This window comes from Arctopsyche grandis, chromosome 2 (genome assembly GCF_051622035.1).
Source record: "Arctopsyche grandis isolate Sample6627 chromosome 2, ASM5162203v2, whole genome shotgun sequence".
Taxonomy (NCBI): domain Eukaryota; kingdom Metazoa; phylum Arthropoda; class Insecta; order Trichoptera; family Hydropsychidae; genus Arctopsyche; species Arctopsyche grandis.
Window position 1 is genome coordinate 24,515,582 of NC_135356.1, and position 20,928 is coordinate 24,536,509.

A 20,928-nucleotide genomic window follows, 5' to 3' on the forward strand; every position below is an offset into this window, starting at 1 on the left:
CTTTTATATTACTCGCCAAATGCTTTTGTATTAAAAAAATGTGTACATTCGATTCCCTTTGATATGTATTTATAAATATTAATATACAAGAATTGTTCGAAAAGATTTCATATTTACAGATCAATCCATATTATATGTTATAACCCGAGTCAAATAATCGAGTTGAGTGATTTAATTGAATTTATTATATTTAACATAATATGATACAAAATTCGTCACGGATTATATATTGTATAATAGAAAATTTGTTTTGTAAGAGATTTTGCCGAATGTTTTTTGGAAATTTCCCTAAAAATTTTCCATGCTTCTTGAACGGAAAATATTGTTGACATTTAATAAGATATTTTTGAAGAATTCACATTATATGCACTGTTATAAATAATGTTCATTGTTCTACAATAGTATACATACATATATATACATATACATACATATATATACATGTATGTATATACACACACACATGTATGTATGTATATGGTTACAGTATCGAATGAAAGACTTCAGATACCGTTTCTGAAGTACAAACCACTCGACGGATTGAACGCAACGCACATCTTATAGACAGAGAAACAATATCACGAATCAAAGTGGAAGAACAAATAATAATAAAGAATAAGAATAAGAATAAAAAGTGAAACTTTAACTTGGGTAAAATCGTCGTAAAGATTCGTATAATACTGTACATAGGTACATAGTAGTAGTACCGATTTTCGTTGGGTTGGCGCCAAAGAGCGGTCCGTTTCGGGTCAGATCCTATAAAACTCGTATCGCATTCGAATAATTGATGAACGTTCGTTTGCTTTTGGCGTTTTTAAATGACTGGAAGACGTAAAGTTTGCCAGAAATGACCGGAATGTACGTTTAGACGTAAACCGTAACAACGCCACTTGGAAGAGATGAGCATTCGCATAAATAATATATAGTGACGGGAATGATTTTTTAAGACATACTCTTTACGTACTACCGATTTCAAATCAGTTTAAATTGTTTAATCGTTCAATATTTTACTAGCATTAAATCAATTTTCCAGATTCGTTCGTATTATTTGAAACTACATACATATGTATACTTAATCAAAAACGATTGTTGTTCTTGAACTATTAAATACAGTAGATAGACCATTGACATCTTGGAAATGAACACTTTAATTGACAATCACATATTCTTAAACTTAAAGAAGCATTCATAACATTCAAGAGCGAGACATAAGATAACGTTATGTGAGAAAGTTATTTCTGAAGCTTTTCACCAAGCGTGTCATCCATCACTTTCATAAACGACATTATGTACATGTATTCAAAAAATGACATTCTGGAATATCTAATGCTATTCTATGTATGTACATACATTAGGTCGGAGCGATAAACGTGCATTTTGGGTTTTCATCGATGGACTTAGTGGAAAACTTTTATCGTATTAAGGGAATGTTAAATAATAAAAAAAATCTTTGATTTAAACTACATATTTCCTGTGCCAATCGATTTATCCCGACGAAAAATCCAAAAAGTGGCTTTTTTTTCAAGAAAAGTTTCGATTTCTTCAGTATTTTTAAAAGAAATAAACGCTCAATATACACCTATTAGAGTTTATTTGGGTCGAATGTGATAAGTTTTGACTGATAAATGAGAATTCAAAGTCGCCGTTTTGCTCCAAAGTCCCCATACAAAGCATGCCACGCTTGCAATGGGGTGTTTGTATGGGGGAAGCGTTGTTTAGAGAAAATAGTCATTGTTTTGATGTTCCTGTGATTATTTTGAAAATAAAAGTCGTTGAAAGCTTTCTTGGGTATATACATAAGTTTAATTTCAACACAAAAATATTTTAAAATATTAAGATATTTATAAAATAACCTATTTTTATTATTTCTCCAAAATGCAATGTCAAAACGGGTCATTTTGGCAGGCTTACGTATCATAAATTTCAATTTATTTTCGGAATTTTTTGTATTGAGATTAAAGTAATATTTTCAAAGAAGCTCTTAGTGACTTTTTGTTTTCAAAATAATTTCGTGAACATGAAGAAAAAATGACGATTTTATGATAATAGCGCTTCCCCTATACAAACACCCATTGCAAGCGCGGCGTGCTTTTTATGGGGACTTTGGAGCGTAACGGCGACTTTGAATTCTCGTTTATCAGTCAAAACTTATCATATTCGACCCAAATAAACTTTTATAGGTATATTGAGCGTTCAATTCTTTTAAAGATACTGAAAAAATATAAACTATTCTTGGAAAATACGAAAAAGCCAACTTTTTCCAAAATTTAGTCGAGATAAGTCGACAGGGCATTGTTTCAAATAAATGATTTTTTAAATTTAACATTCCCTTTATAAGACAAAAATTTTCCATTAGGTCGATCTATGAAAATCCAATATTTACGTTTTTCACTCCGGCCTTAATGTATGTACATAGGTTGCTTATATTTATTTTCAATTAAAGTATTCGATATCAAGTTATCGATCATAGAATTACTTTCGTCCCATCTTGTACACAATTGCTTATGTATCACTGAAATATGTTGAAATAGTTGTTAATAATACGACGACGTAAATTATTTATAGGTAAAGTAAATTTTTATAAAATGTAATTTGTAAAAAAGAACATAAAAAAAGGTATTATGGAAATAATTAATCTTGAAACAGTCAATTGTAGAAATTTCAATAAGGTGACGATTTCCCTACACAATATTATATCTTGGTATTATTATTTCAATGAAATTGAAGCACGACGATAATTGGATACCGACCATTTTCGTCAATATTGACAATTTTATTAGATTTTTCACAACCAACTACATAGTATCGGAAGAAATTTCTCCGTTATAATATTATGAAAAGGTCATGAATTACATCTATTGATTTTATATAAAGCGAAATTTAATTTTCGATATCGACGTTATTGAATCGTGAAAAATTACTCCATCATTAATCAAATATGAAATTAAAATAAAATGTTTCACTCACCAGCAACATCAGCTAGAGTGGCGTTGTCACTGCATTTTACAAAGTTGGGATAAAAGTTCACCATGATGATACCTCCAGTGTCTCTCTGAAAATAAAATAAAGCAATATTATATTTTAAAAACCAAACAAAGCAATATAAAAATTGAATTTCGGAATGTTGCAATATGAACACAACGGTTTTTTTTCAAATAGAAAAGCATAACCAAGAGTTATGTCGTCGATATCAAAGCAAATAAACAGTTAACCTATAACATTATTATAATTATAGATGGGTATGGGTGTTAATTAACGATTTTCTCACCAGCCAAAAAGGATCCCTAAGGTAATCGGTCGCACATTCACACTTTGTTGATGCGTTGTCAACGTCCCTAGCTTTAACAACCACACTCAACAAATGGTTTTGGCCCTAACAATGCTTATAACCGCATTAACCGCACGTACATAAATGTGAAAGCGTTTTGAAAATTAAGCCACATACCACAGAAATTTTCCCACTATACAATATATCTAATTATAAGCCATTTTGATTTCAAATTTAAAAGCCGTTTAAAGCTGTGAACAAAAACACCATTTTTGACAGGCAAAAGTTATACTTGATTTAAATTCTAAATATTTTACGATATTTTCGGATTTTATTTTTTAATTTCGACTCTTATTTGGCACACGAGCTTCTACTCTAATTTTATGGAGTTAACAGTCACGTATGTGATATAAAATCAGGTCACGGAAAAAACTACGTCGACGCCTTTCACCATCAACTTGATTTCTTTTCGCCAAATTTTTTCGACCATTAATAACGCTTTTAGGCAAAACAAAACAAAAAAATTGTCAAGAACACTATCTTTGTAAGCATTTTGGGATGAAAAATAAAGCAAACATGTATCTAACTACGGCTAAACGTAGAAAAAAGGGTTTCGACTTTCTACTGAATAATAATAGGTACATATTTTAAACAAAAGAATTAAACTCCTGACTATAAATTTGAGTCCAATTCTTTTTCAAAGAATTACTTAGGCAGAACTCAATGGTGCTTAAACATTTAAGGATTATGGATAAGACAAATTATAATTTATTTTTATATTCAACAAAATTATTGATATGTGAGAGATAATTTCAAATTGACAGCGATCTTAAACACAAATGAATTCTTTAATTTGTTATAATATTAAATCACATATACATACATAAGTACATATGTTACACTGAATTCGTAAAAAAAATATTGTTACCGTTCATTTGTAGAAATTTCAAAATTAATGGTAATGATTTGACGAGAATATTGTACACTAACCAATTCACGCGCAAAGCAACTTGCACTGTTCTTGAATTGATCATTTTTTTTTTACAATTGATATATGATAAGTGTATCTTCCAGTTGTAATATATTTTGACTAGTTGGAATATATTCCACCTAACCTGGTACCAACTGCCATTATAGTTGAAGTGAGTTTTTCAGTTGTAATATATTTTGACCAGTTGGAATATATTTCATCTAACCCACGTAACTGATTCATATGGCAAATTATATAACAATTGAAAATAAATTTCAACTTAGAGTTGGTACCAGGTTAGGTGGTTTGGCTTTAGTGAAAATGTCACTTGATTAGTAAATTGAGTTGAAAAGTTACATTTTTGTTTTGAACACACTATTAAAGTTATCGTTATACGATACTCGTTACCATAGTTCGTAAAACTTCGCAAATATTATATTAACGCATTATTGAATTCTAAATCATTCGTAAAAAGATCAGAACTGTCAAAACTCAACTGGTATATTACAACTGGCGCGCATTGTTGACAGTGTATTTGCGCTTGTAGAGATATAATTTACTAGTTGAATTGTATTCGAATATGAATGACTTAAAACGCCAGTTGGAATATATTACAACTGAAAAAATACTTCGATTGTAACATATTTATATACATACATATATTTTAACTATGTATTTTGACTCTCCAAGAACGTTATTGTTTGATCTGGAAGTTCCTTTGCTTTCACTTTGTTCTAAAGAGGTAGTCAGTCAAGCAGACTTGCCGATTAAAATAATCGATGGATAAAGGGTTTTCGCTACCCCCTACCTCACAGTCACCCTCTCCCCTATTACTCCCCATGTAACTATTTTCCTCCTGGAAGCAGAAAGTGCGGTGGAGATTACCCGACCGACAAGGAACTGGACGATAGTGGGTCGATATGGCGTCGGTCGTCGTACCGGTTAACCGGCGCCACTAAAAGGGTTAAGGGAACGACGTCGGCCAAAACGAGCCCCATATATCCAACGGGCCGTGAGAAGGGGGCTTGGGGAGGGAGGGGTAACCGTCTGGTGTATCGTCGAAACCGAAAGTTGTTAATCTCTGGAGAAAGTTTCACTCTCACCGCACACTCTCCACTTTAGCAGTATGTCGAGAGGTTCGAGACTTACGCCAATTATCCACAAAGGACACCCACCACCCCCTCATCAACCCATTCACATTTTCTCCCTGCGTTCTCGACGTGTTGGCTTTATGTGTGACTTTCGAGTATTCTGCTTCGTGTCAACTCTCGAATGTATCAGTCCGAAGGTTTTGTTGCGTTGTAAATATATAGTATAACACATATGTACATATATACGAGTACCATTTTAAGTGAGAATCATTTGTACGTATATGTATATGTAAATACTAGTGTTGCACCCGATGACATATCATCACATGGGTGTTGGCAAATTAAGTTATTAAATAAAAAAATAAAAAAAAATAAATGTGTAGTCGGTCATGTGTTCAAATACCTTTTAAATATATTTAATTTAATATTTATATTTAAATGCTTAACATGAAAAAAAAGGTAAAAACTACCTACCTACCTACATGTAAACCAGTGCTACTCAAACTTTTTCAGTTGGCGGACCAGCAAATATTTTTCAGTAATTCTCACGGACCAGCATCATATTTTTAAATAAAAAAGTTATATATGAATATGAGTGAAAATTTGTTCATATAACAAATAAAAATAATATTAAATATAAGTACTAAAATTTATTATGTTGAATTCAAAGAAGTGCAATATCTATATATCATATATGTACTGAGACAAAGATGAAAAATGAAAATGAAAAAAAAAATAATGAGACATGAGCTTGTTTGTTATTAGATAACTTATCCAGTCGTGGTTTTATCGAAGACAATTAATTCCACACGTAATGGATCATAAATATTTACACTATTACGATATTTTGTTTTTATTAAATTAATGGTTGAGAAACCAGTCTCGTAAAGGTAAAAGAGTTTCAGTGCATATTCTTAAATATCTGGGAAGAATTCTGCTTTCAATTTGATCTAAAAGGACGCAAGTGAAGTTGTGGTTCCAAAACACTATTTTAATTCTTCATTTGTAGTCAGATCAATTAGTATATCTTCCAAATTAATTAATATATACGTTATAATAAGCTATTGCTTTAATTTTTTATTTACTTCTTTGTGCACGGACCGGCTACCGCCGGTACACGAACCAGTACTGGGCCGCGGACCAAAGTTTGAGTAGCACTGATGTAAACAATATAAAACACCAATATAAAAATTAATTTATTAAATAAATTTTCAAGATGGCAGTAAATTATCTGCCAAGAGGAAACATTGGTATCGAAGAGCATATATAGAAGCTTTTTCTTTTGTTATTGTATTCGTATATAAGTTTTGGCATTGGTTTAGTTGTGACGTACATATGTATGTATATCGAATCGAAATGACTATTATAGTACGGCGAGCGTTATCTCAGACAGGCAGACAGACAGAATAGCGATATTATATACATATATGATTATAATACTAAATTTTATATAATAATAATTACTAATTGCATATATACTAATTACAAAATGCATAGAAGTACAAAACGGCATCCGACAAGAATGCAAACGCTCTCCTGATCTTTTTAATTTATATACAAGGAATAAATAATGAGAAGAGTACTCAACAGATGAGGAGGTTGCATAACAATAGATGGTAGAAAAAAATATAATAAAAGACTTTCAGACGACACAACGAGGCCAGCAATGAGAATTAAATGGCTGAACGACTTTGTAGAATAGAAATAGAGAGTAAACACCTGAGTCTAGAGATAAATAAAAAGATAACAAAAATCCTCTTCGTATTTGAGTCTCTCATAAAGTACAATGCTTTAAAAGACTTTGAGAAAGTCAACGATTTTATCTACCTTCGTACTTTGATCTCGAGGGAAGGAGGATGCCAATCAAAAATCTGCAGAATAATAGGAATGGCGAAAACGGCGATGATCAGACTGACAAATATATGAAAAAACCGTTCTAAATATACTGAGAAGAACGAAAATCCGTTTGCTCGGATCTATGGTCATACCCATTGCATTGCATAGAGTCAATAATAAGGGAGAAAGGGCATGTTAGATGCCTTCGAAATGTGGTGTTGGAAGCAGATGCTGTGCATTCCATGGACTGTAACAAGCACGACCTCTCAAAGCTAACAGCTTAGGAGATTCCTACTTGGCCATATTGCCAGGAAGGATGTTGAGAGTCTAGAGAAGCTGGTGGTCATTGGAACACTAGAGGAAATGTGAGTTAGGTCAGACCAAATTAAATAAATGGTGTTTATTCCAACAAATTCCAGATGATATCAATGACCACGACGGTCACTCAGCATTGAGCAAAACGAAAAAGGAGAAGTGTGAAGCTGTGGAATTTTATAACCTTCAAACATCCATGCATATGCGTACTTATATATAGAAAGAAGAAGAAGAAGACTAGTGTATAAAATATAAAATATTGGGATTGTACATATACATATACTTTTATCATAGTTAAGTGCAGCGGTAGAACTATTGCATACCAGTAGATAAGTCCTCAAGGTCTTGTGGTAATTAAAAAAAACGCAGATCAGCCACCTCCTGTTAGATTATTCGAATTTTTCTAGCTTAATTGTTTAGACGGATCCAATAAATCGGTAGCCTACCCTTAGTCTATCGCCAATTATGTTATTAGCATCTCGAATTTGCTGAATCTTATATGTAAATATGTATGCTACCTACATAATTTATTTCTCGCAAAAATGCTGTGTCAAAAATTTTTTTGATTGTCCATAGATGTCTCTATTGTATTCCATGTACTGTTATGTTTGAAAAATTGATAGTACTTATGTAAAAAAATATTCCAACCATATGTGTCACCTTGGGGTAATTCCTGACATGGCAAATAAATGATATATAGTACTTAATATATAGAAAAATTATACTTACTATGGATCTGATGATATCATCAGGAACGTTTCGATTGTGCGGGCAAAGGGCGTACACCGACGAGTGGCTGAAGATGACTGGAGCTTTCGAAAGCTTGATGACGGCTCGGCTCGTGTTTGGGCTCACATGGCTCAGGTCGATCAGCATCCCAAGTCGGTTCATTTCTCGTACCACTTTCTGAAAGCAGACGAACGCTTTGGTCGCATCAGGTGTAAGTTCTCGAGACAAGATCTGGAAGGCTCGATCGTCACATTACCAATTCGCCATAGCAACGCTGCAAACGCAGACGCACAACGCATCATCAATCGATTAATCAATCAACCACGCAAAATAATTAACGAGCACGTATGGCACATTTTAAATTAATTTAAAGGTCATTATAACATCACACGCATGATCGATCGCAAACTATTCATCGACACAAAAAAAAACAATTGGATTCCACAGTTCACTGGTCGCGCAAATGCAATATTTCGATGTTTAACACTTCGATAAATTCGCAAAATTAACAAGAGTATATTTAACATATTATATTTATATGCATTTGTTTGTACATATGTACGTATATGTTATGTGGATGCAAGCGCTCGCCGCTGCGAAACCTTTTTAGTACTTTTTAAACAAATTTATAATGCATGCAATATGAATATTCATCTTGTTCGTTGTTAGGATTATCTGCTTTAATTTGCATATTGCTACTGGAAAATTAAATCGCATGTGCATGCCACAAAATACTTTTAAAATTAAATAGTAAAAAAAATAACGTAACGCCCAGCTAGAGGTGAATATAATGACGTGAATGAATTTGTGGAATATAACGCAAGGCGATCTACGGTAGTAGATTATAGTATAGAACACGTTGAACAAAACAATATATTTTCAAAATATTAAAAATTAATAATGGTACTATAATGGGGAGTCATATGATGACGATTAATCAATGAAAATGCTTTAATGAACAAACGATTTCTAAAGCTTAGATTTTATTCATGGTTTATTTTGGATTTTTCTTCGTAGACGATTAATAGTCGACTATTTTACACGTTTTTTATTTTGCATATGTAAATACACTTTTATACAATAATCGTATGTAATCGAGAATTAATAATAATCGTGTTATAATTATTCAAAATAGAAATTGGTTTATCTATATACTATATATATGTACATATATGTATGTACATATATTTAATAGATGAACTGGGAAAGTAAGAAAGTAAGACTAAAAATTAATGTAAATAAGACGAAAATAATCCAATATTTTTACATGCCTATAGCTAATATTTTATAATAATCTAATATTTTATATGAAAAATAATCAGTAATTATTTATACAAAGATCAAATAATAGACGTGTTCGATAGTAAAGAAGAGAAAATAAACAGACGTTCATTTGACTAAAGAGTGCATTTGGGCAAATGGACGTCATTTTAAAATAATAAAAAATGCCACTTTTCCCGAAGAAAAAAATATTCGATCTATGTGTTCGGCCAGTCATGAAGTATGGATGTGAAACTTAGACATATTATAGAACGCCAAGATGTTACACAAGTCTAATGAAATCAAAAAAGTATGAGACTGTGTATTTAGCATAACGAAGGGAGCTAAACAACAGAATATGTGGTTGAAAAGAAAAGTATGACAAATTTAATGGTAAGAGTAAATAGATTGAAATGGCAATGGGGCGGGTCAAATAGCCAGAAGAACGGTCGATAGATGATTGAAAGAAGTACTCGAATGGTACTCGAAAGAGTGAGAAAGGGTGCAAGGACGAACACAGGAGAGATGAGTGTATGAAATCGGAAAAATGTGTGTGATCAGATGGATGAGAGTTGCCCAAAACAGAGATGAATGAAAGCGTGTTAAAGAGACCTTCATCCAGAGTGATTGGTGAATGGCTGTACATATAGGTAAATAATGATGATGATATCGTTTTAAAAAAAAATTGACTACGTTTGCCACAATTTTAATAAAGAAGAATTTGATTATGTGCCTTCTATTTGGTACATTTGCTATTATTTAAATATTCAGTATATTTACTTTATTTTTTATAGTAGAAGCGATCTAATATGAGACTTACTGCCCCACTTGACCCCGTGATGACTAATTACATTTCGTTACAGTTTCGCATTGCATTTTGGTGAAGAAGTACATTGTTCGGTCGGTAAAATTTGATTTTTTGGTAGTTTTGAGTTCGCGTTTCGTATTTTGAAATATTTACATTCATAAAATGTAAAATACGTAAGTTGTTGATATTATAAATTTATTTATGGAATACATATATAATTTATATTTATGGAAACTTATATTTTTTAGACGTTAAAAGTAATTGTCAACGTCATGTTATGGACAGTAAAACTTACAGTAATATTATTAAAGACCTTGCATTGATTTATATTGTAATAATATTATATAGTTCAAAAATAAATCATTACAAAAAAATAAAGAAATCATTTTACATCCTGCAAGGATGTAAAATAATTTCCTTTAACATCCTAAGTTGTTACATCCTGTAAGGATGTAACAACACATTTCACGAATGCGACAGCATGCTTGGTTCTCTTGTGTATCACGCTACATCTAATCAATATAGAATAAAGATAAAATAAAATCAATATAGATTATTTATTTTTTAATGATTAAAATTAAGTACGCACGTTTCACGGTAGTCAAATTCAAGAGTCTCAATTTATTCCAGTACCTACATATATATTATATTTATAATGATTTACAAATATTACAGGGATTTTATATTACAAAACTCAAAGAAAATAATAAATATTGCCAAATAAAATTGGAGTACCAATTAACAAATGTTTGTAAACAGAATATACGTACAAATATATACATATTTTTTTAATTTTAATAGAAATTTTTTCGACGGGCTTAAAATTTGAAGTGTTTTTATGTATGTAATATTCAAATGATTATAAAAATTTATTTATATATGTAATTTCATTTCCATGAATATCAAATAAATGAATAATTCCGCGTCACAAATTGGCATTTCACTCCATTATTAAAGTCAACATTATCAATAGGTGGCATACTATGAATAAAATAAATTTCAACGAGTTCGATAATTATTTTCCGACACTTTTGGCCATCTCTCAAATGACAATCGTGCTACTGCGCGTTTCTTAGTACAGATATATCATCTATATGTATGTATTTATGTATAGAAAAATACGGTTCGGAAAACGGAGGAAGTTTTCATTTTTCCGCCGTACAATATTTTCTTTGTTTCTTATTCTCTTGTGTATGGAATGCCGGATACAGGATTACCACTCTTTCTATCAAGAAAGCGAGAGAAATGTTCGCCGAGTTCTCGGGGGACGTGAGCGAGATTTTTTTTTTTAGAGATTTAGCGCAAAGAAAATAGAACCCCTTTGAGCAGAGATACGGGCCGAGCTTGATAAATTTTAATGTCCGAATTGGGATGACCGACGCGCAATGTGCAAAACTTTCCGACGAAATAATATGAACTATAATCGGGTGGTCGATGAATTATTCAGGCTCGTGCCTATTATTATCCCCCTCCCCCACATCGGCGTGAAATCGAAACGCGCAAAAGGTTAAATCGCGAGAGAGGTTCGAATGAACGAGCCTCTGATTAAGCTATTTGTACACACACCAGCGCAGTAGTAAAAGGGTTAAAACAAAACATTTAGGGGAGAGGTAAAAAAAGGTAAATTGCGCCAACTGAATTACCGTTGTGCAAATTTTGGAAAATGAATTCGAAATAATAGACCGGCCGGCATAATCTCCAACTCGAATGTACATATCTACATATGTATATATTTACGAATGTACACCGTAATAATTCATTCTTTTCGTATGCATACATACATACATTTTGAATATATAATACGTACGTGTATATTTAGACTCTGTATGTTTGTATGTATATATTAATTAAAATTTATAAAGTAGTCGATGAATAAATCGGTTGGTGTTTTATATGTATATTTAGGTGGCATCAAAGGTATAAACCAGATGCCAAGGCTTTCAAAAAAAGGCAAGTTAACTTGCTTGAAGACGATAAATATGATTTTACATATATTGAGTTTTAAAACCGTTTTAAAATTTGAGTTTTAAAATTTTTTTTCTAATAACACTCACTCATAGTGTGTATATGTATGTTGAAGTGTATCTTCTATGTAGTTGGAATATATTACATCTAACCCGGTATTTTCAGTGTATTTTCAGTTGTAATATATTATGACTTGCTGGAATATATTCCGTCTAACCCCACGTTAGTTGATTCACATGGAGAATTACATTCCAACTGGTCAAAATATACTACAACTGAAAACACACCAACTATAAGTAAGATTAAGAGGTTAGGTTTTCGCAAAAATGTCAGTCGACTAGAAAATTGTGTTGGAAAGTCAAATTTTTTGTTTTGAACACATTCTTAGAGTTATCTGAGTACGGTACTCATTACCTTTATTCGTAATAACCAGCAAATATCAACACATTATTTAATTCTGAATCATTCGAAAAACATCACAGCTGTAAAAACTCAACTGTTATATTATAACTGGCGTACATTGTTGAAAGTGTATTTGCGTTTGTAGTGATATAATTTACTAGTTGAATTGTATTCGAATACGAATGATTTAAAACGCCGGTTGGAATATATTTCAACTGAAAATACATGAACTTAGACTGTAGCATATGTAATAGAGGTTGGCGGAAAGTCAAACAAAATCATATAAGACTACTGATCACTAAACATCAAGATTTCCAAAATTTTTGCATTATTAAACGTGTCTATTACGATTATTTTTCACCATTGTACTGACGGAATCGATTTAAATATCTATCATTGACCAAACTGTAAAAAGTGGGAAAGTTTCAAAACGATCGGAAGAATGTAGGATATATTGTCAAACCAATGAGCGAAGAATATATAGAATATAGAAAGTAAGAAACCGTTATAATAAAATAATATTCCAAAGGTGCTTAAATATAAATATTTACGTATTTTCGAACTCAATAAATTTAATTCTCACTTGTTTATTTTATTGAATTTCAGTCGACGAATAACGGACGAGCCTGACACTAGGGAAAATTGTGCCCGAATATTCAACGTTTCAAGTCATTATCAAAAATTCCAATCAATACAATTCCATCGTTCGCGAATGAAGTTGAAAATTAATCGCAATTGACGTGTCGACTATAGTTTTATTGAATGTCACTGTCGGCGAATCCGTAATCCGTTTTTTCATTGAAAAAATTTTCTTTCACGTGTGAAAAATAAATTCATTTGTTTTTTCTACGAAGTGAGTTTAAATTTTAAAAATAATTGATATAATTCTAAATGGGGTAAGATTTAAATATTCGTGTTTGTAAAATTATGTCCCATCAATATTGAAGAAGATGATTTGCAAAGGCGCTAAAACTATTGGCATGGAGACTACATGCAACTGGTGATCTTTCACATTATTTATTATTTATATTATATTCACTTCATTAATGAATGTATGTATGCTAATTTCAATAAAATATTTAACATTTTAGGTTACTTTGAAGGTAGAAGATTTAATTTAACTCGTGGAGATAAATTACATGTAAGCATATTTTATTTATTTTCTTGCAAACTTACATATATGTAGCTTCAATTTCACTGTAGCTTTACTGATTACATTTTGATTCCATAGTATAAAAGGTGCTACTTTAGTATGCGGTCTACCTTCACGTTTTTATTTACGGTCACGGTCTTACTGTCTCAGTTCTCGCGTGTGACACTGGGACTGAATAATACCGACCCTACAAACCTAATCTTAAATGAAAAGGGCCAACCTTAACATAACCTAACCTATCCTGACCCTTGAATAAATAGGTGTTGGCTGTTAAGATATCCTTTTTTTTAAGTTTTATTTCATCCATATTTTCACAAAAAAAAAAACACATCTTAGCAGCCAACACCTACATATTTATTAAAGGGTCAGGATAGGTTAGGTTAAGTTAAGGTTGGCCCTATTCATTTAAGATTTGGTTAAGAGATACGTATCTGCTGACGATATTTTGATAGAAAAGCTTCGATGACATTATGGGGCGGCAGGAAAAAACAAAAATTGTAATAAACATTTCATTGCTACGATACAAATAAAAAATAATTGTCGACTGCGATTAAAAGGTAGATCGCATGCTAAGGTAGACCGCATACTAAAGTAGCACCGTATAATATTCCATAATATTAATTTGAGGACTTTAAAGTACGACGTTGGCTGATTTACGTATTTTATTCGAGAGGGATAAAATTTCCGCCAATGAGATTTAATATATTTTTAATGCAAGCCGGTTGTTAATAATTAAGCAACACATCCCTGCGCAAGACTCGATTCGTGAAATTATTAAAAAAAAATGTTGAGTTCGTGTACGATGCAAACCTGTTGCCTTTTTTTCACAAATTGATCAATATGTAGTATTTATTTTGGCATTTCTATAAATGAATATCAATTTTTTTATTACATATGTACATATATTGAAAATTGTATAAAAATGTATATGAGAAAGTGTGAAAGCTTATATCACGAAGGGGTGGCAAAAAATGCATTTGAATAGCCAGCTGTCATCACATCGATCTAACAGTTAAACGCATATCTCAAGTTCATTATAACAATAATAGTGTTCTTCAAATATATTAGTGATAACTTTATAATAAAGTGTATATTTTAAAATATAATATAAGGATTCAGTGTTAAAGAAACTTCTATTCAGAACTATAATGTCGTAATATATAACAATGAATGAGAAGAAATGTACCTAATAACAATACATGAAGTTTTGTGATCATGTTAAAATTCGATCCCTGATCCGTTTTCATGATCTAGAATAAATGTGTGTTTCTGTGTATTTTGGGGTGTTTGTAAGCAACGTTAGATCTATCGAACTGAAACTTAGTATCGTTTACTGAAATTCTTGTTAATGCGACGTAAATATTTTTCAAATTTCTAGGTTGACCGGAAATGATACCTCCCCTTATACATACATAGGTGTCCTTTTATTTTAATTCAACTATCTCCCAAACCACTAACCGAATCAGTCTGAAATTTATTTACATGTAATAGACATTATAAATTTTATACTGTAATATTTTTACCTCATTGAATATTTTTACTCTAGAGCAGCGTTTCCCAACCTGTGGTACGCGGTTGATGGTTGGTGGTACGCGAAAAAAAATCAGTAATGGCGGGCATATAGGAATGAATGATTTACAATCATAAAAATAGAAATATTTTTTATATCTAATATATAATTTCGAAAGAGACTTTGTAAGTTTGTATCTTTGTTTGGGAACTTGGGAAATTGTCGTCATGGAAAAAATTCCATGACGGCAATTCATTGATTGAATATTATACTATTTTCGATTTAAATAAATTTAATAAAAAAAACAAATGAATATTTACTATTAGATTCGCCATGTTTAAGCTGTTTATATTAAAAATATTGAGTGAAGCCGGGTAAAACAACTAGTAATTAATAAACATTATCTTATTTAGTCATCGTCGACGTCAATATGTACAGTCTATGATCGAAAATCTGGCAATCGATACGTTTTCCTCAGATCCGGCATGGATTTTGGAGTGCATTTTTAAATTTGCCCCGTTCACGCTCCAATAAATAAATAACTTGAATTTGACACTTGAGAACAGTTCGATAATAATCTTTAATGTTGCAGATAAAATTGAAAGTACATATGATTAGAAAATTAGATTTTTGGAATTTATGTATCGAAAATGATCAAACTGAAGTATTTGAAACTTTACATAATTTCTTATCTGAAAACAAGAGTCGTATGTCTCGGGATATACGTGAAAAAATAATTGAATATGTAATAGGGCTGAAATCGTCTTTTATGCAGTGCTTCCCCAAACCTTAAAAAGCAAACAATTTGATTCCAAGCCCCTTTGATAATGAGCATTTTCGGACAGCTACCAAGGAAAAGGAGACCTTGATTGAACTTTCAAATTATAGCATTTAAAAACTGAATTCGAAATAAATAAGTTTATTAATTTTTGGCTAGGTATAAGTGAAGAATATGAACAGCTCTATGACTCTTCATATATTTTAATAAAACAAATATAGAAATTGATTGAATCCGGCTTCAAACTTAAGGGTAAATCTCGCATCGTTTGAACCAAATTTAAAAAAACTAAGTACAAGGATCTCATTAAATTTTGTAAGGAGATTTACAGAAAACATATTATATGTTCTTTGTAATTTTGTGTTTTTATTAAAACCATCAATAATATTTTTACTATAAATAATAGAAGTATGACAAGATAGTAGATAAATATATTAAACTTTGAGCATATTATAATTGTAACTGCAAATAACTATTTTTCACAAAATTTCTTACCAAAACAGATCTACATGTTGCGTGTGCCCTGTCTTCACATTCCTCACCATGCAAATATATAATAATTACCCTTGCAAAAACAAATTTCATGAAATACAATCATTTTTATATGGTGGTACAATTTAGCGTTATGTACTACCAAGTGGTACGCGAGTCAAAAAAGGTTGGGAAACGCTGCTCTAGAGGATCGAGGTTCATGTTTTTTAGGGAAACGTTTGGGCTTATTGAAATGAAATTTCATATCTAGAAGTTTAAGCTTAATACCAAGTTATTTTTTTTTAATGAACTTAAATTGAACTCTTTCTATTTATCAAATGCAAAAGTGTTTCATTTTACAAGTAAAGAGCTATTTTAGTAAGAATGTTTCTTCATGCAATGCCACTGTTATGTAGTACATACGAATACACCCGAGAGCTACGGAGACGATCGAAATTTTCCCAAAGACGTGACGGCGAATGGAACTTTTCCCGACTCGACTTACGCTCTTAACATCACCGAACGACCCGTTTCATTGCAAGTTCCGACGTGTATTGCGAATTTATGCCGAAAATTTGACATGAGAGAGAGCGCCAGAGCTTGCGCGCGGTTACCGCTCGCGAGAAATTATTCAAATGCGAAGCGAGAATCGGAGGAGGCAGAGAGAGGGGCAGCTCATGAAATTCAAGAGCACTCCCCAACGGTACGTGTACCGAGTCACCTTAATCTAAAATCAATAGAAAAATTTTATGCGAACGGGTGGGCAGGAGGAAAAATCTCTGGGAGGGAGGCCGCGAGCGGGGGATAAAGTTTTTCATGCGAGCTCCGTCTGCCCTTCGAGCGCGCCGTGTTTGAGGGCACGTATGTGGAGTTTATAAAACCGCAAAAGTCAAAAAATCCCCACCGCGGAACAAGAGCGTACCCAGAAGTGGAAAATGGTATAGGACGAGGGGTGGCGGGAAAGGGTGAAAGGAGTCATGAATAAAAGAAGTCGAATAAATGATGAGGATACATATGCATACTGACGTGGTAGGACTTACTACGGATCGGTCGATCGCCGAAAAAATAAAGGACGATGGGAGGAGAAGTGAGAGGGAGGGGGTAGTGAGGTCGAAGGGGATGATGGTGGTGGAATCTATGGGAAAAACGCGACCACCGGAACGTGTAATCAGGATCGATTCGATTCGAACCCACCGAGATAATTCTGTATTTTCTCCGGAGACCCAAAAGTGGGTCGCAGTTTTTGTTCTACGGGCTCTGGGGAGTCGGCGAGATGCCGCAGAGAAAACCAAGCTCACCCTCATCCCCTTCTCGATCCCACCCTACAGATCAGCTTGCACTCCCCACCCACTTTTCAACCTTTGTCGATTTGATAGATGCACGAAAACTTTTTAACTTATCACGCTGTTACGCTTTTACATTTGGACTTACACAATGGGGAGGGGGGGGGGGGGGAACAAAAATTGTATAATTTGTATGTGTCTCAAGGCGGATGATTTGCATCTCATAAAATAATAATGCCAGAGCCATGTATCCCGAAGTTTGGTATGCGTACACTTAGTGGTATGCGAAAGATTTAAAGTGAGTAACTTTTTTGGCATTTAAAACAGAAAATGTCCAGAGAGCATACAAAGGAAACTAATTATTCTGTAATATACATATGAGAAAGTATAAAAACTTGTATAAAAATGTTAAGTTTATATGATATGAGAAAGTATAAAAAATGTTAAGTTTATATGAGATGAGAGTAAATGAGAATGAAAATAGTAGATTTACTACTGTTTCAATTAGTTGTAAAGGGGTCGTAAAAAGAAACGTATGGAAAGCGAGCTGTCATCGCTCCGATCTGTCACAAGGTTCCAATTTAAATTTTAATGAGTTCGATAATGATTAGACTACTCTAGTTTCATGTCGGAGACATTAGTTTACTTCAATTTTTCCCCGTATATCGGTAAGATATCAAAGCGACTTAAAGAGTGGGAGTGGTTCAAAATCAGGTCACAATTTTTTGACGGGCAGGAATGTCACTGAATTAACAGAGTGAAGCTAATGAAAAGCTTGAAATTATTGCGATAATATTTCATTATCATAGCATAGTGGACACAACTAAAATCTCTATTGGAGGCCAAACTTCGCAAAATAAAAAAAAGTTTCAAAGCGATCGGAAGAGTTTAGGAAGGAAGGTCTTGCGAATGCACAAGGTGAAACTATAAAGGAATAAAACAAGAAATAATAAACATTTAAAATTAAAATTATGCTACCAAAATTATGGCGGGCAAAATTTAATAAAGAATACTCCAATTTGTTGAACTGCTTCTAATTGATAAATTGGTATTGTTATAGGCTTTTTTTTAATGTCTTAGTATCAAACTTACATAATAACGATGTTTACAAAGATATTTTCAGAAGTATTGTACATACGTACACATGTACAGAAGTATTGTATATAGTTTCCAAAATAAAATAACCAGCAGTAAACCTCGTTGGTTACATTAATACTAATCATTAAGAGATCCCGGGTTCAAGCCCTGGGTTGACGTCGATTGAAGAGAATTTATTCGTAGTATTTGTGCAGTGTTGCTGATCAAACTTGGATATTCATGACTCCAAGTCGATCGTTTCCTAGCAGAGTTTGTCAATTTATCTGATTTCATATTTGACACGGTTCCTCGTCAAATAGGCAAAACCTTACTATTTGAATACGATTTCAAATTTATATATGAACAAGTTTCGTTTATATATGAACAAATGTCGCTCAGAGGTGAAACCCGTAATGGCAACATTTGAAAATTTGAAACATTTTGAAGTAAGAAAAGGAACCAAAATGCAATGCAAAATAAGAAGAGATCATATTGAAATCAAAGCTGACTACAGATATATATTTTGAAAACAAAACTCGAACAAAATGAGTGATGTTACGTATTTTTAAAATATTATTTTTGTACATATGTACATATGAAATAAAGTAAACCATGTATCAAAAAGATAAAATGGCATTTGCCAAGTGTACGAAAATAAGTACAAACGCTAGCATAAAATGAATATTTGATGCTCATACATTGTATATTTGTTAAATACTATTAAAATCTCTTTAGTCCTATTAGCTTACAATATACCTGCTCGCTGTTTTTGCACGAATTTTAGGTATAAATGAAATACAAATGTATATATTGTATGTACATACATATACTAAGGATACATACATGCTTATGTATATGTATGTACATTTAATATCAAATGTACATACATATACATAAGCATGTATGTCATTTTTACTTGAACAATATAAATATTTATATGCGGACAGTTAAAACTGCAATAAAACGCAAATTACGCCTTTATTTGTACACAGCATAAATACATATTGAGGCTGCAAACCAATGTGTGTTTTTATTGATGCTTGCATCTCGCAATATACATACATATAATGAAAAGCTACATTAATTAAATATAAATTATAGTTAGGTAGAAAGTATAGGATTTGAAATATATTTTGCATTGTTTGTTAGCTTCGAACCTTTAAATTTCTTTTGTAAATATTTTTTTTTATAATTTTATATTGGAAATCGTTTTACTATGCAAGATGTTGATAAATTGTTCATAATATATGTATGTATTTAGAATAATCTTACCTCACCGAAGGGGCTTAGTCCCATTAAATTTGGTTTGTCACCAGACGAGTCGGCCCTAAAACAAAAACAGAAATTGAATTATAATATGTAAATGTATATTATATGCACATAATTTCAATATATTTGGTTGAAAAATAAAATTAATCTTGAAATACAGCTCGATCTCAGACCGTTTTAAACAGAAACTTTATTTACTTATTTCACAGGGGATTTTAATATTTTTTGCATACAAAAAACGAAGAATTTCAGCAAAGATTTGAGCTTAAAACGAAATTTTATTCTTGTTATAGCTTTTGGCATTCATTTAATCATAGCATGGACGAGTATATACATAGGTATAATAAATAGCGGTCTAATATGAAAGATTTTTATGAACTCCTCTTTTTATTACGAGATATTAAAATACTTTTTTCTTCAAGAATAAAATCGTACTTGTACTTAAAATTAATAACATAATTGATGCGTGCAGCCGAATAATGATATGTGTAATACTATAACGATTAACATGGAAGCCAAATAAGAAAGTACTAATGCACTTTTGTACTAATATACTAAAAATGATAAATCAATTACGCAACACATATATGTACATATTTTTATTCCGCTTGCGATCTATAATAATGTTGATTAATTTCGACAAAGCTACGCACAGCTTTTATATTTGGAAGTGGCATTAGTCCACTTTTTTTGATTTCGGGAATTATATTTCGTAAAACATTTAATTTAATGTTTCACTTTTA

At 32.0% G+C, this 20,928-nt stretch overlaps 1 protein-coding gene across 1 annotated transcript in view; it reads right to left on the minus strand.

The window, feature by feature from the left end:
* The window catches only part of LOC143922425 (dipeptidase 1-like), a 254,552-nt gene that overhangs the window by 121,115 nt on the left and 112,509 nt on the right, over nucleotides 1-20,928 (minus strand). Inside the window, exons 6-8 of the mRNA XM_077445648.1 lie at nucleotides 20,189-20,243; nucleotides 8,210-8,386; nucleotides 2,968-3,052 (exon numbers count right to left, since the gene is read on the minus strand). Coding sequence (XP_077301774.1) covers nucleotides 2,968-3,052; nucleotides 8,210-8,386; nucleotides 20,189-20,243 — 317 coding nt within the window. The remainder of the gene's footprint in view (nucleotides 1-2,967; nucleotides 3,053-8,209; nucleotides 8,387-20,188; nucleotides 20,244-20,928) is intronic.